The sequence below is a fragment of the Poecilia reticulata genome, linkage group LG8 (assembly GCF_000633615.1).
Source record: "Poecilia reticulata strain Guanapo linkage group LG8, Guppy_female_1.0+MT, whole genome shotgun sequence".
Lineage (NCBI taxonomy): Eukaryota > Metazoa > Chordata > Actinopteri > Cyprinodontiformes > Poeciliidae > Poecilia > Poecilia reticulata.
In genome coordinates, this window is record NC_024338.1 from 11000639 (window position 1) to 11027517 (window position 26879).

The 26879-nt window shown below is 38.9% G+C and overlaps 1 protein-coding gene across 5 annotated transcripts in view; it reads right to left on the minus strand.

Moving 5' to 3' along the window:
* The window catches only part of LOC103468615 (voltage-dependent T-type calcium channel subunit alpha-1I), a 159930-nt gene that overhangs the window by 22178 nt on the left and 110873 nt on the right, over positions 1 to 26879 (minus strand). For all 5 annotated transcript variants that reach the window (XM_008415792.2, XM_008415791.2, XM_008415790.2 and 2 more), the window contains exons 11-32: positions 24967 to 25118; positions 24454 to 24639; positions 23674 to 23791; positions 23435 to 23590; positions 23207 to 23297; positions 22063 to 22217; positions 20840 to 21535; positions 20209 to 20309; positions 18879 to 19002; positions 17939 to 18007; positions 16061 to 16239; positions 14986 to 15112; positions 14518 to 14643; positions 14252 to 14341; positions 13899 to 14091; positions 13245 to 13396; positions 12269 to 12378; positions 9824 to 9957; positions 9433 to 9503; positions 6653 to 6731; positions 5521 to 5642; positions 2767 to 3216 (exon numbers count right to left, since the gene is read on the minus strand). In XM_008415792.2, coding sequence (XP_008414014.1) covers positions 2767 to 3216; positions 5521 to 5642; positions 6653 to 6731; positions 9433 to 9503; positions 9824 to 9957; positions 12269 to 12378; positions 13245 to 13396; positions 13899 to 14091; positions 14252 to 14341; positions 14518 to 14643; positions 14986 to 15112; positions 16061 to 16239; positions 17939 to 18007; positions 18879 to 19002; positions 20209 to 20309; positions 20840 to 21535; positions 22063 to 22217; positions 23207 to 23297; positions 23435 to 23590; positions 23674 to 23791; positions 24454 to 24639; positions 24967 to 25118 — 3681 coding nt within the window. The remainder of the gene's footprint in view (positions 1 to 2766; positions 3217 to 5520; positions 5643 to 6652; positions 6732 to 9432; positions 9504 to 9823; positions 9958 to 12268; positions 12379 to 13244; positions 13397 to 13898; positions 14092 to 14251; positions 14342 to 14517; positions 14644 to 14985; positions 15113 to 16060; positions 16240 to 17938; positions 18008 to 18878; positions 19003 to 20208; positions 20310 to 20839; positions 21536 to 22062; positions 22218 to 23206; positions 23298 to 23434; positions 23591 to 23673; positions 23792 to 24453; positions 24640 to 24966; positions 25119 to 26879) is intronic.

The window sequence follows — 26879 nt, forward strand, 5'->3', positions numbered from 1 at the left end:
GTTCCAGGGACAGGTGGAAATAAAACTAACTAAAGGAAAACAAACTAAGGAACTAGGAAAAGGGGAGGACAAACAGACCCTGACAGAAAATCCACGCTGCATGTCGATGTAGAAACACGACTTTAAATTTGATTCTTCCCTCAGGAATTGCAGATATGTTATCAGTTTGCTCTGGAACCAGAGTTTGCTGAGTAAATGTGCTCTCTTGCTGAACACTTCATCTGCCAAATTTGTTCCTGCAGTATGATTGAAATAATTTCATAAGGAATTATTTTCCTTAACATGTAGAGTCCTTGATTAGAAAAAGTGGTCAGAAGATCAACAATTTGTCAGCAAATGTATGAGAAAAAAAAATAGATTTATTAAAAACTATTTTCCCCAAAGAAAAATTGGAAAGGGAAGGGATTCCTCCAACTTGCAAATCATTAATTCGAGTAATGTGATTTTCAGTGCACAAACAAACAGCAGGAAGTCACAGATCCCAAAGACAGCTCAGCTCTGCAAAGAGAGCAGTCATTCATGAAATGCTGATGAACAACACTGGCTAAAAATTACTTTTGGGAACACTGTGACTCTCAACAGAGCAGAACTGCATTCGAGACTTTATTTTTGCGTTAAACAGATATATAAGTTTTGTTCTTGTCAGATTGGCAACGTTTGAGACGGAGGAAATCAGTTTATGTGTTATAATTTGTAAGTGTTTTGGACCTGCATCTGTGTTTCTAACTTTGACAGTTTCTTTATTATTTACATAAATCTGGTCTGAGTCCATTCCTCTGGGTGGTTACTTCTAGCATACACACAATTTTTGAACAACTTTCGATCAACTTTTTTGGATAAACAAGTTTTTTAACTCCTAAACTATTAAGCAAATGTGTATATTTTTTTTACTGCACTCGAGCACCTAAAGTAACATTCACGCTAGCACGCGGCAAAAAACCCAAGGAATCAGGCTGTGTATAAAATACGCTGGTCTGCTTGATCCCTTACTGCATCACTCTGGAGAAAGAGAAAACAGAGCAGGGAGGATGGATATAGAAAAGCGGGGGTGGATCCTGCCACTGCATTAACTTCCTTTGTCAGCCAGCACCGAACTAAAAATGGCTCAACGCAGCCAAGATTAGCTCTACAAAGGTGAAACTCCTCTCGGCAGAGAGTGAGCCATCTTTATGTTTGTGGATATCTCAGGTGATCATTGGATATTTCATAATAGGAGCATGAGTCTCTGCGGACTGTCTCTTTCTTACACACTGGTCTAGGAAGTGAGATTATAATTAACCCGCAAACATGAACCTGCAAGAACCCAAAATGGGGGAAAAAAAAAAAGTAATTGGGGACAAAAAAAACAAACCAGAGGGAAAAAAATAAGACAATACTCCACTCTGTAACAAAGGCTGCTCTACCTACTAACACAAAAAAATGTAACTTAAGCTATATGTGACATAACTCTGTCTTTCATGTTTTCCAGTGTCACTGTTTTACTGAGGGATGGGTTTTTTTGTTTTTTTTTTGCCGCTTCATATTTTCACAAATATGTTAATTCAGCTGCTCCGGTGGAACAACGCCAACATAAGGCAATGTTTTCTTATTTAATCTCTTCTCTTGTTTCCCTTCTGACAATGACTTTGACATATCCATCTGGAAATGCAAATCCCAACACACTAAGCTTGAGGCGATACAGTAGCAAATGTATCGCAGGAAAAACTGCATGTAATTTTAGATCATAATGTCTGCATAATCTTTTAGTTTGCATATTTGAAAAATTAAGTCAGTCTATGCCATTTCACATTGCGTATGGTGTGTTGTAGCACAATGCAGAGAACGATAAACAATGTTTATTGGAATACCTGTGCATGTGTGTAAAAACCTCTAAAAGAAAGGCATGCTTTACTGCAGCAGCAAAATTTCCTACTGAAAATGTTTGCAAAAACGCCTTTCCTGGAGAAAAACAACAAACTTTAACGTTATTTTTCTTAAAACCAAACAATTCATGCTCATTGGCATCCCAAACAATATATTTTTGTGAGACTAGAGCTTGATTTGCATTGAGCTGAATCAATTTCCAAACAGCAGGGAGTTGGTAAACCTCAATTTTAGTCACTTTAATGCAACAAATGTGAAAAAAAAATTCAAGGGTTATGGTTACTTTGGCAAGGCACTGTACGTCTTAAATGATTACCATTTGTCTTTAGCAATGTTTGTGAAACAAAAATTCTTTGAAGAGTAAGAATTTAGGCTTACTAAGCCTTCTATTGACTTTTCTTCTATTGGCTATTCCATATCCTTCTGCTGTTCTGTTGTAGGTTTTCTTTCCTAAACGAAGCAGATTGTACTATGTACAATATTTAGATGGATAGGGCAAAAAAAACGCTTCTGAAAATATACTGATACTGATATTGTGGTTTCTGTTGACAGATCTTGAGTGTAACAGGTGACAGGTCACAAAGAATTACTACTTCTGAAGCTACACTAGACGTGTTTTAGGTTATAATCTGTTTCCTTCTTTTGACTGGCAGAAGTTTTCTATTTTAAAAGAGGTTCATAAGTCGACTTTAACAGAAGAGCAACTCTAAGTAGCTTCGGGAAGATTTTTGATTACATTTGCGTACGTTTCTTTTAAAACCTGGATCAGTCTGATCTTACTGTTTACGTTTTGAAGCGTTACTGCAGACATCCTCGTCCACCAACCGCAAGCATTCAAAATGAGTCATTTACGTTTTCACTCAGCTAAAAAGTACCCAGACACACGCATACAGAAATACTCACTTGTGCTGGCGAATACGACTGAGGAGAGTCACAGGAATTGTAAGGTCCCTGGTTTGTTACAGGATGTCGCAACCTCCTCCCTCCTTCCCCCGTCTCGCCTCTGGCACCTCCGCCCCTCTCCCTTCTGCCTGGCGCAGCTCCAAGCCCCGATCCAACAGTCAAAAGTCCTTTGTCAACCCCCAGACCCCCACAACTGGGGGCGCCCATGCAACAGAGGGTGCCCTGGGCCAGCTCCAGCTCAATTTCTGCATCCATCTCCGCCTCCTCTTGGGCCTCCTTGTTGGAGTCGTCCAGGTGCTTCATCAGCACGGCCACCACCACATTGATGAGCACAAACTGGGCGGTGAGCACAAAGGAGACAAAATACATGGGCGAGATAAACTGAAGGCTCGGATTGCAGCCATAGTCCACACCGGAGTCATGGTTTGGTGGGCACTCCCGCAATGTGTCCTGGTGAGGCGTGAGATGAGGGAAGGAAGGAAGGAAGGAAGGAAGGAAGAAAGAAAGAAAGAAAGAAAGAAAGAAAGAAAGAAAGAAAGAAAGAAAGAAAGAAAGAAAGAAAGAANAAGAAAGAAAGAAAGAAAGAAAGAAAGAAAGAAAGAAAGAAAGAAAGAAAGAAAGAAAGAAAGAAAGAAAGAAAGAAAGAAAGAAAGAAAGAAAGGAAAAAAGAAAGAAAGAAAGAAAGAAAGAAAGAAAGAAAGAAAGAAAGAAAGTCAGGGATTGTCAAAATCAAATAATATTTCTGTTTTAAGACTCCTGAAAAAATACAAAAATATACATTTTATGACATTGGTAAGAAGTCCAATTTGTAAAGTAATTAAGCTTTGCTCTTTAGTTTATATTAGCTCAGTGCTAAGTGTGTCTCTCTGAGAACAGAAAACAACAATATAAACTCTCAAACTGAGAAAAAATTAGTTTCTTTATCTGTCTCTCTGAGGGGAGGTTTTTTTTTGGACAGAGGCAAATTTCACTCTTTTATAAAGTAACAAAGATAATAAATAATTGATTAAATCTATAAAATACTTTTAAAATAAGTGCTAATTCATCAAAAGCGTATTGGAACACATGCTCCACCAGACTCTAAAAATATTATTGAATAACTATAACTGTAAACGATTCCTTTTTCTTGCCACTCTTTCAGTGGTTTAATATATTCTGTCAAAAGATGTTTCCACCTGAGCTTTGGATCTGTGCAGCTCCTCCACAGTCGCCACAAGCCTTTTTGGCTGCTTCTGGGAATAATGCTGCTCGAATAAACGCACTCAGATTAAGCTTTGGAGTTCACACTACAGCAATGGAATCATTCATTTTGATGCTTTTCGCAGCTTTTTACAGCAATGTCAATAGAAATTAACATTACAATATTAAAGCACCAATTAACATATATTTTTTTTCATTTTTATTTTATTATCCAGTCTGCGGATTGTCTTCCACTCTAGTTGACATGAGTGCTGTGGACTTTCATCACAGCAAAGCTGAAGTGACAAGAGTTTTCTGCAGGAGGAATGCATATCTCAGCCAGGCTGTGACCACACATAACAATTTCAGCCCTCTTAGCTGAAGCTGGTCTTTTGTGTCTAATTTGGGTTGACATTTACACACTGTGCTCCTTCACAAAACATCTCCAATTTCAGAGTACATCCCCTTTTCCATCTTATTTCTATGCATATTTCAGACATTTGCTAAACTAAACCAGGCATTTTCTAACACACAAACATCCTCTTTCTCTCTCTCTCCCTGTCTGTTCCTCTCATTGCGATGCCATCATGTTTCTCATTTCTGTTTTCATTTTGCCTCTGGTTAGGAGAAAGAATAATAAGTGGGACTTTTAACCCCTCTCCGCTTGTGGCACAGTTCACTGTAGTTCCCAGCCCCAGATATTTCATTTTCTCTCATGATTGCATCACTAATTCCATCTCAGTTTCTCAGCTTCTCACTAATTCATAGCAGATCTTCTGTTAATGCGTAGATAGATGTTTTTTTTTTTTTTTATGTCTCAAAAACTAGAATTCACTCTCAAAACCGGCGTCTGCGTTCCACCTGCTTTTTTTAAAAATGTGCAATACAATCTGTGCTGCATAAATCAAATCTGAGGAAACTTGCTCCAGTATGATTAGTTTTCCCTTTACAGTGTACGTTGAAGAGGTGCTGATGGATGTGGAGTCATTATACAATTGTGTTTTTGCAAAGAGAGAGATCTAATCTTTGTAGTAAGCTATTCCATTTTTATCATCAGTAGATTTCAAATCTCAGCAACACATTGTGGCTGTGAGACGTAGAGTTTCCAATTTCTTTTCTTACCTTTTATATACATTTCTAAAAACCTCCCTAAAATTAAGCTGTGTGCTCTGCAGCGCTTTGTAAAAGGATGCATATCTCTTAAACTTTGTCAACATTTGACAGATTAGAACATGATTTTAGCAGCATGCTTCATCAAGATATTTGTAGTTTTTGATATTGAGCAAAGATGGATTCATAAGTGACAGAATAAAGGAGGATAAATAAAAACTTATTCCACATTTTTATTTCTTAAGGCATTTTGAAAATCAAAAATTCCTTTTCCACTTCCTTCACAATTTTAGAGTGCTCTGTAAACGTGTCAAATACAATCCAAGTAAAGCCCACGTAAGGTTGTGGTCGCAAAGTTACAAAAAGCAAAAATGTTTTAGACGTGCGAATGCTTTCTAAAGTTACTCTATTTGAATCCTTCGTGATGCTAAACACAGTAAAAACTGACTGAGGGAGTCTTTGTACCTTCATGATGCCGTTCCAGTTGTCGCCCGTGGAGACTTGAAACAAGGTCAGGAAGGCCATGCCAAAGTTTTCAAAGGTAGCGTGACGACTCATACCTTCACACGGATAGTCTTCATTGCAAACTAAGAGTGAGAGTGAGGTTAACGATGGAGCCAAATTAGGAGAGAAAAAAGGGGGAAATACATGAAGAGGTGGTGAGAGGAAAATAAAAGCCAAGGAAAGGAATGGGACGGGATCACAAGAAAGAAACCATCAGTCGTTGGGAGAGAACTTTTCCCAAAGTTAGAGAGTCAGTGACGTTAGTGGCATGTGCTGGTTTCCAGTTTTCTTCGAGGTCTGACTGCATGATTATTGTTCTTCTAATCTCTGACTTCCTTTTAACAGCACAAAATGTAAACATAAAAGAGACAACACACCGCTGGCTCTGTGACAAAAGTAGAACATTTCTCTCTCAACTTTATTTTGTTTAGACAGCAGCTAACATGATCTATTCAATGAAAATTGCTTGGAATGAGGTCCTTATGTTGCCAAGGAAGGGAGATGGATGATGGGAGATAGATCATCCAGCTTGAATGAGGATAGTTTTGAGACACTGTTTATGTAACAAAACACTGGATAATGGCTCGATTCCCAAGAGCTGTCAAGAAGGGCCTCAGAAGAAAATACTTTAAAATTGGATAAATGCAGCACAGAAAATAAGACGATTACTGGGGGGAAAAGCTTAACAAAATTCTGAGTGCACAGGTCAAAGCTCGCTGGAGCAAAGAAATTTAAAGTCAAACTGTCCCTCGTCCCTGTGACATGCAGTGCTTTGCAAAAGTATTTGATAGCCAGATACTAAGGGTCGAATATCAATATTTTACATTTATTTTACAGTTCCCCTCATTATAATACCTCTAAATAAAATCTAATCGCACTAGTGGACCCAATTTTCCAAGCAATTGCTGCAAAATGGCAACATAATACATGTGTCTTAATATAGTATATTGAATTTTAGTGAAAAGGTTGAAATGAGAAGCTTTGCAAGGCACTCCACTGTATATCGATTACATAAATATTGTTGAATATAAGTGCAATAAACCTTCACCTGGTATCAATATCCCTTTGCTGAAGATAAGTGGCAAAATCTTACCAAGTTCTCCAAAAAGCTCTACTCCTAAGGCGGCGTAGATGAAAAACAGCAGCATGAAGAGCAGGCCCAGGTTACCCACCTGCAACACATTGACATATATGAGTAAATGTGCACTGAAACATACAACAGCGCACATGAAAGCAAAACAAAGCAATCTTCTATTGTGTAGCTGCCCTGCTGCAGTTCAAACACCTGCAACAAAACCATCAGCACAACAGCAATTCTCTAATCTCTAATTATCTGTTTAATGTACAATGTGCATGCAATTGAAAACATTTCATTAAGTTTCATTTAGCAAAACTCTGAAGTTCAAAGTGTTAAAATGCAGCTTTAAATAAATCTGCTGCCATCAGAATATAAACAATCTCTTTAGTTTATTTTTATTAATTCGAGCAACATTTAAATCAGCAGAAAGTGCTTTTCGGTAAGATTTTCTCTGTTTATTCTCGAAAATGTCTGTTGGTTATGTTAGGATTACTCAGCTTGTTTTTGCTACACCGTTCTTATGTTGCCGTGTTCGGATCTGTTAACTGCTGCGCGGCTGGAGACTCAAACAAGTGAACCTTTGGTGCTTTTTATGAATTTTGGAGTTTGGGGGTTTTGGGACTTGGCTCGGTTCCACTGCAAAACAGCCTCTTGTTAGCACAACTTAGCAGGGATGAAGATGTTAGACAGCACTTGGGGCTAAAATCTAATCCCATTACTGGGAAATGAAACAGTCACGCCGCTCCGCTGAGAGTAAGAACATTTTTCTGGCTGTTGGAACTAGACATGTCCAAAAACAAAGTATTAGTAGCTAACCTCTTTTTCCAGCAAAAAAAAAAAAAAAAAGCGAGGTTAGCTTCAGTAGGCTGAAGGTTTTTCTTTTTGTTTTTAGTTTTTAACTTGGCATAGTTTAGGTTGTAAATTCCTTGGCTCCCCTTGATCCTGTTGCCAATTCTCCTCTGCTCCTTTCTTTTGATACATTTCAATAGATACTGACCACTGCAGACTGTCAACAACCCACAGAAACTACAGTTTGGGAGATTCTCTGATCCAATCTTGTGTTAAACTTGCTCAAAACCTTATTCTGTCCATTTTTTCTTCTTCTATCAAAATGTTTGTTTGCTGTCTAAGCAAGTGCCAAGATTAAGGGATAATAGATCTTATTCACTTCCATGGTCATATTTTTATGCTTGTTTGGTGAAAGTCCAGCTGTTATAAACAGAAGCTATGCCTCGCTTTGCAATAAAAGTCACTCCTCTTAAGTTACTACACATTAAACGTCTTGCAAATATATCATATTGTATTCCTTTGGATTTTAAAGCATAAAAACTGTTAAAATCTGCTGTGTCATATTTGACGGAATGGAAATCAAATTTGCAGCTTGCCATTTCAATTGCATAGTAAAATATCACCCGAGGTAAAATCTGTCACCAGGTATAATTCTGTCAGCATCTCTATGCGCACACAGACCCCGTGCACAAAAAGAGACCTCCTGGAACTGTTTAATTAGCCTTAGTTTTAATTACCTGCCTGACTGCCCTTGGGACAAAACAAAAGCCCGGGTATTAATGAGGGAGGGATCAATGGAAGAGAAAGACGAGGAAGCCACTTTCCTTCAGACCTGGCAGCCCTCCCCGCACCGCGCCACCTGTTCTGTGTGTTTGCCTGGTCTTGCTTTTAATGGTCAAAGGATCACATGGGAGTGTGCTTCTCCATAAATGAGGCCTATCTGCGTCAGGACGGCACCAACGCTTTGACGGTTAGCTTTAGGAGTTACACTCTCTCCCTCCTTCCCTCCCGCCTTTCTCTTCACACTTTGGCATACACACGAGAGATGATTCCTAGTTTCCTGAAAACTCTGCAGCAAAAACAAAAACAATTTTCTCCGTTGCGGATTTTGCTCCGTTTCAGCTCTTTTGCGATACTTGAGTATCTCATAGTGTTAAACAACTTTTATTTTCAGACTACAGACAATCAGAATAAAAAGCTGTCCAAACCAACATCGCCCTATGTGAAAATGAATGAAGAACCACCTTGTTTTAGTGCAGTTTCACTGAAAACTCTCAGGCTTGATAAGTAGAACCTGTCTGACCTGCTATAAAAAAAGCAACATTTTATTTCTCAATATACTTAAATTGAAGAACAGTCAGGTGTATGAAGAACAGGGATGGTGTGTTCAGAGTAATGGACGGAGTTAGCTTTATCTTTTTTTCTTTACACTTCTTTACACCTTTGTCTCAATAACTATATTACCAAATGGATCTTTTTGTCTCAGAAAGTGTCTGTAGATCATATTTGTTGTGAATCACTGCTATGTAGAAACTATAAAATGAAACAAATAGAGGCCATTTGAAGCAATCTTTCATGATTTCCTGTTTTCACTTTTGTTATTTAATTTTTTTAAGCATGATTCATCGTCTACCATGTCTTCACTTCCAAGCTAATAATTTTTGCAGCCTCAGTATGTACAAACAAAGCTGGCATTCACTGCTGCAGCTGAAACTGAAGTGCACTGGAGTAACAGGAAAGAAATATTGCGACTGTGATCTCAGTAAGGAAATCTCCTTTCTGTAGTGCTGAAAGCAAAGTCAAGACAACTTCTGTGCACATGCATTTCTGTTCCACTTTCCTAGACTTTGATTTAGGGTTTGATAGGGTTGTTTAAAGGTCAACAGTAAATGAGAAGCAGGGCGCGTTTCCCAAGACTACTGTCGGAGACTGACCAAATTTCACCAAGGAATTGGGGTGTCTGAGTCGGGGGGAGAGGACGGCATGCAGACGGCGTTCAGGTGTACCTGAGGCAGGGCTTGAACAACTGTATCCAATAAGGCTCTCATCCCGGTCGCCATCTTCAGCAGCTTCAGCACTGTGTGAGCATTTGGAAAAAGAAACAAAAAATAAAGGAGATTAAAGATAATTCAATAATGGAGTTTTTTTTTTTTTTTAAGGTTCAATGTAACATAACACATAAACATTAGGCAATTGCAATATTTCTGTCCCTCTTAGCAAAAAGAAACAACACTTCGAGCTACTGCAGCTATGCAGCAAACTGACCTGTGAAATTATTTAACGGTTTAAACATTTATGCTTTAACACGATAACAAGATCGTATCTTTTATTTACGGGAGGTGCGGTGTGAAGCGAATGTGCTAGAGTGAGGATTTCTGAAGCGTCTGGCATTTGTACCTCGTGCTATCCTCAGAACCCTCATGATTCTGATGATAGTGGGGTTGATGGGCAGGGCGGCGCTGATCTCAATTTCCTCCAGAGTGATGCCCATTACCGACAGGAGAACAATGGCGAGGTCCAGCTGATTCCACCTGACGCAGAGCCCAAAGATATGCAATCAGGATGCAGTTCAAACCTCTTCACATTTCGCTTATGAAAAGCAACACGTTCTTTTAATCCGTAAAATAAGTGCAGGTCATTTTTTAAAAAGATTTTCTTTTGATTTAAGCTAATTTCCTGTCACTCATCCTGTATTGATGCATTGTTGTACCTGATATATTAGCATGTAAAAGGCTTAAAAGGAGAACATTTAAAATGTGTTACGCTCTATTTTTTTAGGTGCAGGCGTTTAACTTATTTAAGTTCAAACAGTAAGAGGTTTCTTAAATGACTTTCAGTAACTGCATCTGGTTGTCTGCTGTCACAGTGTTTCTTATCTTACCACACTGTGCTCCTGATGACAAAATGCTGTTGCTGAGCAACAACCTGCAGCTTATATGACAAGTTATTCTTGTTATTTAGTTGCTTAAGTTCAGGTTAGGCCTGCCAGGCCAAATAAAGAAGAGAAAGTCAGAAAAAGTCTAGATCTGAGATCACAAAATGAGGCGTCTGTTATGATTGAACATTTGGCAGGGTTATGCAATGATGGTGTGACACCTGTCATCTTTGAATCATCAAGCTTTTCATGAAAGTTTTCTCTGCTGCAGTGTGACTTCCTGTCAGTGATTATTTGTCCTATGCTCAGTTTTTCTTCCTCCTCAATCCCAAACGTCCCACTTGTAGCCGCATTTGAGCGGTACCCATAATATTACATTTATTTATTTTAAACATGCTGCAAACAAGTTCCTTTTCTCTACATTTATGTGTTAATCTCTGCTCCAGTGACCCAGTTCTGCAGCTACCAGTGACCCTAAACTATAAATCACTCTACGCACGGCGGCTGTTCACGGCTGTTGCTGGCACGACATAAAAAGAGACAAAGAGCTCGAAGATAACCGAGTGATAAATTCTCCCTACATCCGCCCATCTTTTTCTCATTTCATCACTCGTTTGTGCCCTTCCTCTTTCATCTTTGATCAGACCAGCTTCCCCTGCCATATATTATCTGTCCTCCATCTCTTTCTCTAGCCGTTTCTTCTCGTCCCCTCGCGCTCGGAGATTTTCATCAGGCACTAAAATAGGTCATGACATTAAGTTGCCATCAGCACCATATAAGCACCCAAATTGCTTTCGGCCTTAATTAGGCGCCATGCATCCTAGATAAGAAGGGGACATTGGTCTTGTCACTGTACATGGTGTAGTGGTATGACAGAGAAAATGAGATGGGACAATGTTGATGTGTTCTTACCATGAGGACCAAACAAAGATGAAAGTGTGTGAGATGTAGGAACTTGAAGTCCTACAGCTTAGTCCTATAGCATCATGTGTGAAAAACTGTGAGACAAGTTGATTTTTTTTCTCTTTTTCAAGCAAAACCTTACAAATAACCAACACATAACACACAATTATGCAAAAAGGGAATAATACATTTACAGCAACCTTCACGATTATTGGCAACCTTAGTAAAAAGGTGTAAAAAGCTCTAAAATGAATCATTGTTTTAATGAATAGCATAAGTAAAATTGTAGAAATTCAGACTTTGCTTGACTATATTTATTTAGACTAAAGCTCCTCATCCAACGAGGAGAATCAACATTTCACAATAAATAGAGAAAGAACAAAATTGTATATTAAAGGTTATTTCACAGCATGAGCATTTTAAATGTTTTAAATAATTAAAGATATTTTCGAGATGATTTTTGTTTGTAAAGAAGGCTTTTCTTCCTCTTTAACAAAATCTACTTCAAATATATATTCAATTTAGTATAATATTATGACTCTGCAACAAACAATGCATTTATTTAAAAGAATATAATCATCTTTAACAATAAGAAGTTTGCTTTAAGTCTGTGGTCTTAGTAGTATTAACAAAAGTCTTCATGTTTTTCATCCATAACAGGGATTTTTAAAAAAGAAAACGCAGCTCAACGTCGATTCAAATATTTCAACACATTTTATAATCCTCAGTGTTGTCAAAACTGTTAGACCTCATTCCATTAACACTTGATCAAAGCAAAATTATGACTTAAAAAAAAGCACTGTGAGCTAAACAGCTATTTATTGTGGCACTATTTATATGACATTTTCAGTCAAGGGATTAACGTTTGTGCCAGAGCTCTAATCGCCCCTTTAATGTTTCACATCATTTTTTTTAATCGGATTTGTTACAAGTATAAATAAGAAAATACAAAATAGTAATAAAAAACAGAAGCATCCTGCAGTCCTGTTAAAATAAAACATGTTTACAATCTCTTTCTTACCAACAATGCTGAAGATTCAGCAGGTGTAAATTTGAGCCATTACCTGTCTTTGAAGAAGCGCCGGAATCCAAATGCGATGAGCTTGAGAATGGACTCCAGCACAAATGTGGAGGTAAAGAAATAGTTGCAGTACTTGAGTGCAAGATCCAGCGACTGAAAAAACAAGTAGACAGTGAGAGAGCCATGGTGTGTGTAAATGTATGTGGGAAACAGAAAAGAGGACCCGTGTTAGAAGTCCCAGCAAGAACCGTAAACTGGAATTGTTCCAGTTATTTCTGGACTGAAATCAAAAAAAGCTTGAGGTCACCTCAGAAGATTCCCCCTTTTTATGATATTACATACACTAATACACTATGTCCTCCAACGTACATTCAAGTCAAGGTGAGTTTCAAACGTTAACGAGCCAAGCATGTTGTAATTATTTAAAAGCTGGTCCACAGTTATGTCCTCCTGCAATCTTTGTTTGGCTCTTTCCTCCTTTCACACAAACAGAGGCGTCTCCTGACAAGTGGGAGGCTGCCAAATGTCAGGACCAACAACTGACAAACACAGGTGAGACCTGTGATATTTATCTAATGCTCAGTCCATTTGAGAAAGCCTGCGCCATTTTCAAAGGTCAAATGGGTGTCTTATCTCGAGATAATCTCCTTTCTCTTTAGCACAAAAAGCGCTACCAGGTATTAAGTTGCATTTGTTGTGTGCGAAGGGACAGATGCGCTACTCTGACAACAGCCACGTTGAATCAGAGCTTTTGTGTCGGCACCACAAGCTGCAGAGAAACCTGACCTCAGTCGGCTTGTGGTTGCAAGACAGTTGGCTTGCAGGTGGCATCATTGGACCCGTTTGGAGGTGAGAAGATGTGCTCTTACGTAAGGAAAATGTCATAAAATGACAAAGCAGAGTTAGATAAATCAAAAACAATCACGTAATCTACATTTTTCTAGTGGAACTTTGCTTTCACACTAACTGGACGTGAAGCTTTTAGACCCTACAAAGACCAAGGAAGCAATTCTTCTTACGTGAGGTTGGTTGTAGTGCTCTAACGACATCGTGATGACATTTATACAGATGATGAAGGTGATGATGAGGTCCAGGTAGTGGTTGGTGCAGAGCGTGTGGATCATCAGGCGCATGTTGCCGTAGCTGGAGTAGTAAGGCAGCTTCTGAGCTTCTGTTAGGGAAAAAAACAAACAAACAAGATATCAACAATATAAAGGTAATTTAAATGTTTGTTGTTAGTGGGACATTAATGTTCAAAAGGAATGAGTGGATCAATATTTTCACCGACTATGAAATGAGCAGACAAAAAAAAAACAATTATTCTCCTGGTGCTGTAACAAAACGTCATATTTTATTGGGATTTCATGTCACAGTCCAAACAAAGCAGCACATAAATCATTTTATTACCATTAGCATGTGTGCTGGTTTGATTGGAACATATCTACTGTTTGTTAATCAAATAAAATCCCAGTAAAATGCAATCAAGTCACACTGTCATTTGATAAAATGTGGAAAAGTTCAAGAAGAAGAAGAAGGAAAATAATTTTTGCAAGGCAAAGGAAATTACATTTTGCCAACACAAAACCACTTCTATTCAATGCTCTCTAACCGTTTAACCTCTGGTTATCAGTTGTCCCCGTCTGTTGCTTATTCCACTCAGTCATCTCACTTACTCCTCCTCTTTTTTTCCATCCGCCGTTGTCGCTTCTCCTCGCGTCTCTTGGCCTCCTCCACTTCCTGATGCTGGCGACACTTGTGGAAGTTTTCCACCACCACGCCGACGAACATGTTGAGGACGAAGAAGCTGACGATGAGGAGGAAGGAGATGAAATACAGGAGCATCCATGGGTTGTTGTTGGTTATCGGCTGCAGCAGTTGGAGTGGTGGAATGATTTAATGTAGGCAGATTGGATGGGGGAAAAAAAGGAAGACATAATAGTAATCAGAAAAGAGGCAGATTTTTTTATTTATTTTTTATTTGTATTTTACATCAAAACTTGTTTGTCATCAATTAATATGAAAATACCTGTTGGTCAACACCCACTGCATCCAGGCCGTGGTACATGATATTTACCCAGCCGTCTTTGGAGGCAAGTACGAACAGTGACATCAGAGCCTTGGATAAAAAGTTTATGGAGATTATTATTTTATTTTATTTTTTTACGGTTTTTAATTAATTGATTATTAATTCTATTTGTAAAATTAAATAATNATAATAATAATAATAATAATAATAATAATAATAATAATAATAATAATAATAATAATAATAATAACACATATGATACCCACCTGTCCTAAATTATCAAAGTTGTACTTATGGTGGACCCACTTGTACTTTTTGTCCAGACAATCTGACTTGTTGGTGATGTTTTTGACATCAGGGCCGAGACAGTAGAAAAATTTGCCTTTAAAAAGCTGCAAGATAAAGATAAAAAAAAAAAAAAGAAAAAGCCTTTTGATGCCATCTTATTATGAATTGCAGAAAGAAAAATAAGCCATTGGGTGTCACTCTAATGAGATAAAATAATGAGCTGGCTGAGAAACTCAACAGCAAAAAGTGATGTACAAAAGAAGGAAGACTGTTAGCGATTTCTTGAGAGAAAAATACTTGGGAATTAAAGCTGCTTCACAATGAAATATTAAGCATGCAGTGATATAAACTGCTTTTAACACAAACAGATGAGATCATTACCAATAATGATCTCATCAATGATCTTAAACAACATAAAGGTCTGAGTAGAAGACCCGGCTGCCTACCTGTACGCCAAGGATACCAAAGATGATAAAGAATGCACAACAGATGAGGACGATGTTGCCGATAGGCTTTAGGGAAGTGATGAGCGTCTCCACCACCAGCTTCAGTCCTGGAGCTCTGCTGATCACTCTAAAGAGATATTACAGTAATACTTAATATGACGTAATAATGCATGTATGTTTTGTGCAATTATTTCTGTATTTGCACCAATGAACTGAAATATTGTACGAATTATGAAAAAAATAACTACATGGTGGAATCAGATTTCACATCAGTGACACGTTTAAACGTTTAAGTAGACAGACACAAAAACAGATTTTAGATGCACATGCTGTATGACTCAACAGGTAATTTAATTAATTATATGTATGTTTGTAACGCTATGTTTTCAATCAGATATTGATATGTATTCAGATGTTATTAGATACGTCAATAAACAGGTATTGGAAGCTTGTAGAAAAACACGATGATTAAGTTATAGACTGTGTTCTATCATTACTTTAATTGTTAATCAGTTTGATAAATATTTTTTAAGCTATGAACATACAAGTCTAATAAAGCAGATTACCTATGCTTAGGTGAACCATGTTGTATTGCTCCTTCACCATTAAACTGAACATTTTGGCAAATTGCCTATTTCAGTCAATTGAAACACACACCAAAATACACAGTAGATCTACCTTAAAGCTGCAGTATGTAAAAAATGCTATTGTGACAGAATAATATCAGACAGATGAGCTGTGAAATAATAATAATAAAAATAAATAAATCAAGTTTCTCTCCTTTCATTGTGTGGTCCTACTGCCATCTACCGAAATACAATGCTTGGTCAGAACCAACCAATCAGAGCTAGGAGGAAGGTCTTAGCCCTGCCAGTCACCCCCATGTACACCAATCAGTGCCTCTCCATTTTTTCCACAAATTATCTGTCTCATATCATACTGTCATTATGCCACAATGACATAAAAACATATTTTTCGTAAGCGTTATTTACTGCAGCTTTAAGATGAGCACAATGTTTTAATGCATTCTAAAAATGCACGATGCATTTATTATATCCCAGTACTTAATGCATACCTGAGCGGACGCAACGTTCGGAGCAATCTCAGTACTCTGAGCACGCCCAAGATTTTTGCCCCTCCCGCCATGGACACAACAATATCAATCAACGACACGAAAACCAGGAATCCATCCAGAACGTTCCAGCTGCTCCGCAGATAAGCCTGTTCGCCGACATACAGACCCATGGAAACCACCTGAACAGAAAGGTGGCAAAGCAATATGATGAGAACATGTACTTGGTATATTGGGGCAGCTTGAACACAAATGGAAAGTGGTAGATTGTCTGCTTGAGACTGGATAGCAGGAAGAAAAAAAAAGACATTTATTCCACAATAGTGAGAGGAGCAGTAAATGCAGGACAAGTTCTACACATGTAGAGAAGCAGACTTAGTCTGTCGCATACTGTAGATATACATTCTACAGAAACGGTCCTGGAAAACGTGGTAAAAAGCAACAAACATCTGGCACCTGCAAGTAATAATGGCTGTCGCCATCACTGATCTCGAAAACAAAGTTCACAGCTGAAGCGAGACCCCAGAGCTAAAGCTTTTATCTTTGCCTTCTGTGCAACGTGAGATGACACCGACGCACAGATGTTGAGCTAACATCACAGTTTAGATGCACGCAGATGGATGCTGAATCTCGCATGGCAGAAGTGGGAGCATCGTTTCTGCTTACGCAAAAATCCGCCGCTGACATTAGAAGCTATTTGCCAAGTGTTCAGCAAAGCTTTGAGAGATCATGAAAGGGTGCTGTGCAAACATCAACACGATTGAAAGATCAGTCCGTGGGAAACATCCAAGGTCCGAATGCCAAAAGTCTTAACTGATTTAAATCCTAAAAAAAAAAAACAGTGAACTGAATAAATAGCAATCTCTTAGTGTTTGTAGTTTCGACTGAGTTTAAAAGCTTTATTTTTTTGTTTTATGTTTGAATGTTACAAACAAACATAGAAACAAACATTCCTCTGAAATTGGAGAATATCAGTCCTGATAAAGTCCAAAGAAAGACCTTCAGAGAAAACTTGTTCGGATAGGACTATACAAGAAACTCTGAATTCTCAGAAGCCACTTATAAGGGAATGATGAGTGACTCGATACTTTTGCATAGCACTGCATCTCTTTTGATTTGTATGGTCTCCAGAAACCACACACAAAAAAATTACATTATACATCAAACATATTTTTTGTAACTCCAATATTTTGCCTGAAGATGCTTCAGATTGCTGACCATTTCTCCTACTGTGTCGTATTTTTGTTTCCTTTTTTTTTTGGCTCCATCTTGTATGCAGCATTCAAACAGATGATAGAATCCTATGGAGAGATTGATGTTACACAAACAAGCGCATCGACACACGTTCTGGAGATACACACAGGCTCAAAGGGAGACATGTACCGCTTGGCCAGGGGGCTGACAAGTCTGCGGCTCCTTGACGGGCTCAGATTGGTTAATAATTGATTGCGGGAGTACATAATTGATGGCCCACTTATGCCAGACACTTTTTCAAAGAAAACAGACGATGGGAACGAAAGAGTGAGGGAGAAGAAAGAAGAAAAAAAAGACAGAGAAACAAACAGATTGAGAATTACAAAAATGACTGCTCAGACCCCAGAGAAGTTAAACCATAGAAGTGGAGAGAAAAGGAAGAGAGAGAAATGCAGCAAGTAGGGGAATATGTATAGGAGTAGATCAGCCACTAATTAATGACACTGCATAACTGTTTTTTTTCCCTCAGAAGAACCTGGGAAGTGGCTGCAAAAGAAAAAAAAAAAAGAAGGAAACAGTATGCTCTGTGTGAGAACTGAAGGCAAGTCAATTGAAGTAGGCAAACAAAGAAGACATCTCTTTGGAGCCTGCCCTAACAGTAAAGAGAGACAGGTTGTAAAATGTTACCTTGAGAGTCATCTCGCCCACAAAGATGGCAGTAAAGATGTAGTTGGAAATGGTGAGAAAGACTCTTTCCTGTATGAGCAGAAAAGAGAGAAGCAAAGAGAGTCAAGTGTCAGAAGCACCAAATGGACCAATCAGGAGTTTTAAAGTGTCTTTGCAGCACCTATTAGAGGATAACATTCAATATGTCATAAGAAAGATGCTGCTACAAAGTAAAGAAAAAAAACCAGGAGCATTTACGAGCAGCCTCAATTTAACACACAGAGCTCCTTGCAAAAGTATTCACATCCTCTATTGGTCTTTTATAGGACGGATCGCAAAATATGTAATACCGGAAGAAAGAAAAATCGTCAAGAGTGTTCACTGAGCAGTTTTCAGAATAATCTTTCTGTTCAAATACAGCTTTTACACAAGTCTTCTGGCTTTGTGTCTGCCGGATTTGCATATTAACACACTGAAAATTTTGGCAATTCTCTCTTTGCAAAACAGCTCCAGCTCTGTTTATGCCATATGTTCTTATGGCCTTCACAATAATGGCTCTCTTTCTATCCACTCTTCCACCAAAACTAGATTTGAGGAGTGCATGAGAAAAAAAAAATCTTCTTCTCAACAGATTCCCCCATCTGAGCTCTAGATGTTTATAAATCCTCCAGAGTTCCTCTCTTAGCTGCTTAGGTGGAATAAGGGAAGGTTTGCAGCTGCACTAAAGCATATCTAAACCTTTCGTTTCATCCTAGCAGATTTCTTTTTTTGTTTTTTGTAAAAAAAAAACCTTAATTTTATATTTCACTCCTTTGTGTTGCTCTAACAAAATTACATAAAAAAATACCAAAACTCTTAAGTTGGCTGTGTTCTAGTGATTTGAAAAGCAAAAAGTTGTTCAAAGGGTACAACTGTTTTAACATGGAAAAACTGCATTGACACACATTTCACATGCATTTACCAAGCTGCCTTGAAGGATCTTTGGCCTCTCAAGAGCCACTGTGATGCAGTTGGAGAAGATGAAGGCCAACACAACATAGTCAAACAGCTTATGGGCGATGATGGACTGGCACATCTGTCTGAACCTGACAGGAGAAAACAAGATGAAGAATGTTTTGGGTTTTTTTGACAAAAAGGCATCACAGACAGTTATTGTCCTAACACTGCTCCTGAGCTCATCTGCCACTTCCATCCAATCAAACTGGAACAGGCTCCCGTGACTGCATGGTAGCTTCTTCACATCTCAGTGAGTAAATAGGCCCTGTTTACACAGCTTCTAATTCAAAACAAATTACTTTAACGGCACTCCCAGAATCCCAGGAACCCTGAGTACAGAGGGAGAACGGAGTCGAGGGATCCGAGAGAAACGCACAGAGAAAAGGGAGGGGGAGGGGCTGACAGCAGAAGGAAATGGGACGCTCAGTATGAACAGTGAATCTGCTTTCACACGAAAAGTGAGCATGTGACAGTGCTCACTGCCAAAAAGCAATTAATATTTTCACTGAAGTGCTTATCAGAACAGATGACAGGAATATACAAATGAGGAAAATATATATTTATTGTAAAGAAACATGGAGAGTTTTCAAAGTTTTTTTTTTTTTTTTTTAATAAAAATATTAATATCTGCATTCAAGCCATCAGTAGTAATGGCTTGAATGCAGATTTTAGCTTATCCCTGTAAGGTGATGCAAATCACAATGATGTGTCTTGCGAGGCTCCAGTCCAGTCTGCTGTTGGTAAAAACTGGACAAGACAATTATTTAGTTTTATCTGTTCTTTTGCCATGTTTATTCTCAATCAAAAAGAACAACAGTGGGAGATAAATGTGATCATTTTAGATTATATTTGTTATTAATAATGACATTCCAAAATCTAGAAACATTGTGTAAAAATTTGGAGCGATTGTGAAAAATTTCCAAATCAACTTTATCTAAGTACTAAAGGTACATCATCCATATTTGTGGACTGGTGATTTTTTATTGGGGTTTTATGGTTCACTGCTCAGGGTGGCATTGTAAAAGGGGCACCATAAGCACTCTGGAAGAAAAAAAATCTGTTAGTTAAGCTAAGTGTAGCAACTTTATGCTTGAACTATACCATCTCATTTTTCAGAAAATGACACCACATGCTGTTTATCTAAAATATTATTGTATCTTCTGGAAATGTATAATGTTTTTTTTTATTTCTAAAGTTAATGACGTTAGGAGTGAAACCTGTGAACAAACTCACTATTGAGCAATAAGCCTGTCACTATCCATAAATCCTAAAGCGGAAAGAGAGAATGAACTCACTTGTTCTGTGGGGAGAAGAGAAAGATGGACCAGTCTTCTCTCGTCTCACACCAGTCTGGTCTGTATGCCTCCAACATCTTCTGGATTCTGAAGCATAAGCTCTGCAACAAACACAAAGATCAGAGCTCACAAAGGTACACATAAATACACAGCTACGAAAACACAAAGCTTCATAGAAAGAGCCTGTTTAGGCTGCATTTTTTTTAAATTATTCACGCAAGTGAAACATTAATGTGGCAACGACTTGGACATCTTTCAACGTTACCATCTGCACAGTTCTTCTCCGATGCTTTCTAAATAGTCCTTCCCAATTAACCTTGTTTTGCTCATACAGTTACTTGCTTACAAATGGAAAAAAAAAACTAAACTCCAACGAGTGATGATCGACTGTGAGCGATGGAAAGTTGAGAAAAATCAGACACAGTGGACTAAACGATCACAGTGTTTTCAAAATCCAGCTCTTTAACTTCGGAGTTAACAGACTACTTTCTTCAAGTCCTAAAAGCAGATACTGCTCATTTCCTCTAAGTTGCTGTCTGTCTGTGTGGAGGTGCAGCTGAATATCACTTCTCATAAAAGAAACAAACATTTAGGCTCTTTCGCCTTTCCATGCAAACAAACACTAACTCACATATTCGATGTCGTCGTCCAGGTCCTCCCTGTCCTTGCTGCGTGTGTTGACCTGGGGGAAGACATCCGTCATCAGGTGGCTCTGGAGGTTCACCCCTCCGGTCTGCTCCGGCTGCCGCCTTGAGGGTGGGAGGAGCAGGTGCGACAGCGGCGTCTTCCCGTTGCAGTCCTGGTGGATTCCCTCCAAGTCCCCACCGGTGCTGATCACAAGGCCTCCAGAGAGGCTCTTCTTCCTGTGGTGAGCATGGAGTTTCACGGGAGGGAGAGGATGATGTTGCTGTGGGTTCCCAGCCGGAGACTGGAGCATGTGGGGGAGCTCCAGGGAGAGAGCTCTGCGGTCCCTACGAGGTGCAAAATAGTCGTGGAGCTTCGGATGCGGCAGCTGAAGACAATGAGGAGCGGCAGCAGGCGGAGAGAGGAGGGACTCCTCTTCATCAGGTTGGATGTGATGGTGGGGAGACGAGGACGCGCGAGGGCCGCGGATACGGAGGCTTCCCCCTACCACGCCTCCAAGACCCCCGAGACCGTAGCCGTAAAAGGGCCTTGCAGATGTAGGCGTTATGGCCGGGCTGGCAGAGGGAGATGAGGAGGAGCAGGGTCGGCCCCCAAGGCTGCTCCAGCTGGAGCGACGGGCCCACAGGGGGTGAGGCTGGGGAGGCAGCGGACGGCCCCAGTTGTGGTAACCTCGACCTGGATACTGATAAAGGAAAATCTATTATGAATTTCTAAGAGTACAATTTAAAAAAAAATCCTCTCACTGGCCTCTGTTTATTGAAAATAAACACTGATCGCCTAGATAGATAGATCTATAATTAGGCATTGCATATTTTCAAAGAGAGATTTGGTCTGAGTTTTAGAAGCTTCTTTAAACTTGTTAAAAATCTTCTGTCTCTTTAAACTCTGAGAAAAATGTTGATTTTTTTTTTCTCTTTTGTTCATCCATGTTGAAAATAAACAAGAATGTTGCATTACTGGGTGATTGTTTCCAGCTACTACATCAACACCATTGATCATACCCTGCAACTGGCCAGCATACAAAGTTTCATGAATCATATTTGGAACTCGCCCTGTAGTCATTTTTTACCCAAATCTGTGCCAGGTTTGATAAACGAGGCCGAGAGTCTCGACAGTCTCAAGAGCTAACTATTCTACATAGCACATACATTGTTATTCAGTCAGGAGCTAATGTGGTTAAAGTTTACGTTTACAACCTTTTCCACTTACCGCAGCCCTCCTCTCCAGGTCAGCTCTGCCCAGAGAAATAACACTGTTCTTTCTGGAGCCGAGTGCAAAGGTCAACTTCTCTCCTGGAAACAGACCAGCAGGCAACAATGACATGTCCAGGTGTCCATTAGGGGTCAGGGTGCAGATCTTTGGGTCTGCAGAAGACAGGAGGAAAAGTGCAGGAGGCAAACAAAGGAATTTAACAGGAGTGTTAAGTGGAGGTAAAGCGAAAAATAAGACAGATGAGGGGAAAGAAACTGTCAAAAGGAGAAACGAGGAGCATTAAATACACCCCTTGCCTTTCTTTGTTTATGCTTTGTCTGCTGCTGCTATGAAAGCAGAGGCCTCCGCATCACTGTACACAATAAATGTCCCAAAACAATGTTACAGCCACCTCCAAGGGGCAGAGGAGGATTTAATTCACAATAAATTGTCTCTCAGAAGGCAGAAAGAAACTCATAACAGTGAAACAAAGGGATATCTGCCAGTGGTTTATCCATTGCTGAACGTGTCTTTGGGAGAAATTGGTCTTTAAAAAACAATTCAAATGTGCTTTTCTTCCACCAACAGTGACATTTAAAAAGGTACACTTGAACTCCGGGGAACGGTGATCAGACACCATCAGACGGCTCCCTAATGTGCTGCTAAATGCCGCTCCGCACTGCAGTCCATTCCTGCCTTTTCAGCAACTATGAAGGGATATGCAGAGAGAATGCTAGAACTGAAATGGAGTTTGCAATCCATAAAGTTTATTAAGCTTACATCTTTAGTCTGGGGAAGGTGCTTAGCAAGCTTTTCTTGTGAAAACTGTACGGATTTTATGCCACAGGTTACAACCTGCAAATTTCACAGCACACACTGCTGTGACAGTACACCTTTATAATAACAATATAATTATTTATAAATGAATTAGACAAGTAAATACATAGATTTGATAAAAATCTATGTTTATTTTAGGACAATATTGAAGTTTCAGAAGAACTGCTGTACAGATTAAAGTATGAAAAAGGATAAAATTCTGACACATTAAAGAAGACGAGTCGTTTTTCTCTATGAAGCTCTTAGAATATAGTTTCTAAAATACTTCCCAAACGAGTTGTAACAGCAGTGAAAAAACTCTGCTAAATAGTCAGAGACATTGCACCTGAGAGGTGAAGGGAGTCTTTTTGCTTATCATTTTCGTCAAAATTACAGGAGGACCTGTCGTCATCCGAATAGGAGCGATTTGCGTCGCCCTGTTGGAGGAAGAAGAGAAAAAGGACACATAAAGTGGAGGCTTTTAGAAAAACACAAAACATGCAGTTTAAAAAACACAACATCTTATTTATTTTTGTCGTATTGCGTTCAATGCACGGTTTGACTCTATGATTACCTCTGCCTGAAAACCTTCGACCAAGATGGCAACGAGTAAATTGAAGAGCACGTAGTTTCCAAATGTCATAAGGGCGACGAAGTAAAGAGCAGCGCAGGGAGAGGTGGACGCCATGCCGTTGTAGAGAACCATGTTCCAGTCCTCCTGAGTTAGAATCTAAAGCAGACGCGAGCAGAGTGAAAAGCATTTTAGGCCTTTTGTTTGCTCGGTATGAATTTGTGAGTTTAAACTACTTGTACCTGAAACACAGTGACGATGGCCCAAAGCAAGGAGTCAAAGTTCTTCCTGTCGGGAACCGTATCTCCTGCCTCTGTCTTCAAACTGAACTTACAGCCAAATATATGCATCCCCAAGATACTGCAGCAAAACAAGATTGTTTTTATGAACAACTGAATATACACAAAATACGCTGTTTAATTAAAGGAAGCTTATCGATGACTACAACAAGCACGCTGATGCAAGCAGACATTTAACCAAGTATCAGTTTGAGTGGATTTATATCTATATACCAGGATGAAAGGATACATTTGTGTGGATTTGAGAAAAGTAAAGTTAATTTTCAATTGTTCCATTTAGTTCTTGCTTCAGAAAACATAATTGAAGTTATTATTCCATGCACAAAAAATAACAGTTTTTTTGTTAAAAACAAAACAAACAAAAAAAAACATTAAAATTAAACTGTTCTTAGGGAAGCAAATGTTTAAACTACTCTGACAAATGTGATAGCACTTATAACAATTTCAAGATGAGACTACTAAAATCAAAATAATGCTCACTGAACCAGTGATGGACAGCACTTTAGATATTTTTATTTAATGGTTTGCAGTGATGATGGAAAAAAAAAAAAAAAAAAACATTTTCAGTCTCAAACCTACAGCAAATGTTACACATACTGCTTGGGAGAAACTTTCAACTCATTTGTTAATAAAAGACATGTCCTTTTGTTAGTTTGACAGCTCGTATGGGTAAAATGTAGATTTTCTTCCTTGTCAGATTCCAAAAAGAAGTGATAAGTTTACCTGAAGATGAATATGAAGAGCATGAGCAGCATGCAGAAGGTGGCCACGTTGTCCATGGTCTTCATCAGGACCACAAGCTGCCGTCTCAGTGCAGGCATGAACCTCACCAGCTTAATGACCCTCAGCAGCCTGAACGTCCTCAGCACTGACAGACCACCATCTGCCTGACCAATGATCTCACACACACTGGAGTTTGTGTCGCAGAAAGTGTGCGCAATTAGACAGCGTGGGATGACATGGAGAAATAAAGACAACTGGTAACTCTGGGAGTAAAAAAAAATTATGCTGGTATTTGATTCTATTGTATGCAGAAAATCTGATTTTTTAAAATTTACATTTGTTTTAATTGTACTTTGGTTCCATTCAACTCAACTTCATAATAGAATAAGGCAAAAATGTACAATTTCTGGAATGATAGTCGTCACTTGAATGTAGATCCACATCAGACGTGCAACATCATCATACATTACATGTTTGTCCGATACTTTTCCTTGATTATGATGGATTACAGACCTGATGATGACAATAATGCCATCGAAGATGTTGTATGGGTTCCTCAAGTACTCAAAAAAGCCAAAAGCTGTGAGCTTTAGGATCATCTCCAGGGTAAACATGCTGGTGAAGACAATGTTGCAGATTTCCAGGACATTGGTCAGTTCCTCAGGCTTGGTGGACACAGACACAGCACAGGGACACAAAAACATAAAAAAGACAAAGTCAAAAAATAACAAGTCAGTAGGGAGGATGGAATCAAAAATGTTGAAGTAAAACAAAAAGTAAAGAATGAAGAGACTGGGCTATTTTTCATGTTGCATTAGATGTATAAGACACACTAAACAGGATAGATAATTATGGTGCCTTACAAAATCTTTCATACTTTGTGAATTAAATGTTTTTTCTTTGGGTTTTTTTGTCATTACAACCACAACATTCAATATATTATTTTGGTTATTGAAACTAAAAGAGATACTCTATGAAAAGGATATTAGTAAAGAGACATGATCACAAAAGCCAACGAGGACAGAAGGCAGGTAAGTTTGGAGATTAAAGCTGAGTTGGGTTATGAAATAATATTCAGAATTCTCAACATCTCACTCTGCACTGTCAAATCAGTCGTGCATCCAGCAAAACACGGCTGTCCAACTAAACTGACAGGCCGAGGAAAGAGACCATTAATCAGGGAAGCTGTCAATTACTCCATTTTAACTCTGGATCAGCTGAAGATATCGACAACTCAGGCAAGAGAATCTGTTGACAAACCTCCAAAAATTGAACAAATCCTTTGTTCAAATCCAGAGAAAAAGTCATGAGAAATCCATTTAAAGCTGATCAAAGACCACACAGGGGAAACAACAATGATGTGGAAGAAGGTTTTCTGGTCAGATGATGTCTAAATTAAACTTTCTGTTCTACACGGAAAACTGTTTGAACCAACGTTATCATGCTGTAAAGATGCTTTCTTTCAGAAGTGCCAGGGAATTTGATCAGAAGAGATGGGAAGAAGGACGGAGGGTGCAAAAGACATAACCTACAGTTAAAGCAACAATGTCATTTTTTAAATTAAAGCGTATGCTTTTGCTAGAATGCCTTAGTCAATATTCAAAACATAAATAAATTGAGAAGCTTTTTAGAACGTCTTGAATTTGCTGTCCACAAATGTTCCCCGTCCAACCTGACTACGTTTGGTTGTGGGCAAGAAACTCAGCATCTGCAGTAAGAAAGTGGTTGTAAGAAGCCACACAGGAGGGATTAATGCAAATTCATGAATCTGTCAAGACCTGAAAATTGCTGGTTAGACACTCTTCATCCAATTTTGGATGAGATTTTAGTCTCTAGGGTATCCAAAAGTGTTTGAGGGATACCCAAAAAGACGTGCAGATGCATTTGCTGCCAAAGAAAGGCAGCTTTTTAGAGCACTGACTGGAGCCCGAACACACGATCGCACTTTTTATTTCATTTTTTATTCTATTTTGAAAACATGCAACCTTTTTTACGTATAAATGGCATACTAATTTATGTGGGTTTATCACAGAAAATTCCAATAAAATACAATATGTGGAGTGATATAACAGATGCTGAAAGACTCAAAAGGTGCGAGTACTTTTGTTGGGCACTGTATGAGAACTGCACTGCACAAGTAGCAAACCCTGAAACACACAAGGCAGGGTTTATTTCCATTTGTATGTGACTGTGCATGACTAGACGCACTTTATCCCAGTGTATTGTGCATAAGACTGAATGTTGTGTTTGCACAATATGGATCAGATGCTTTCACTGATACCCCCTGTGAATTTTCAGTTTCAAAGCCAGCAGAAGAAAAAAAAAAAAAAAAGAAAAGAAAAACAGCCAGCAGAGCCCTGCCAAAGTTAGCAAACCATGTCAGAGAAACACATTCTCGGCCCTCCCCGCCTCTAATCCGCTTCTGC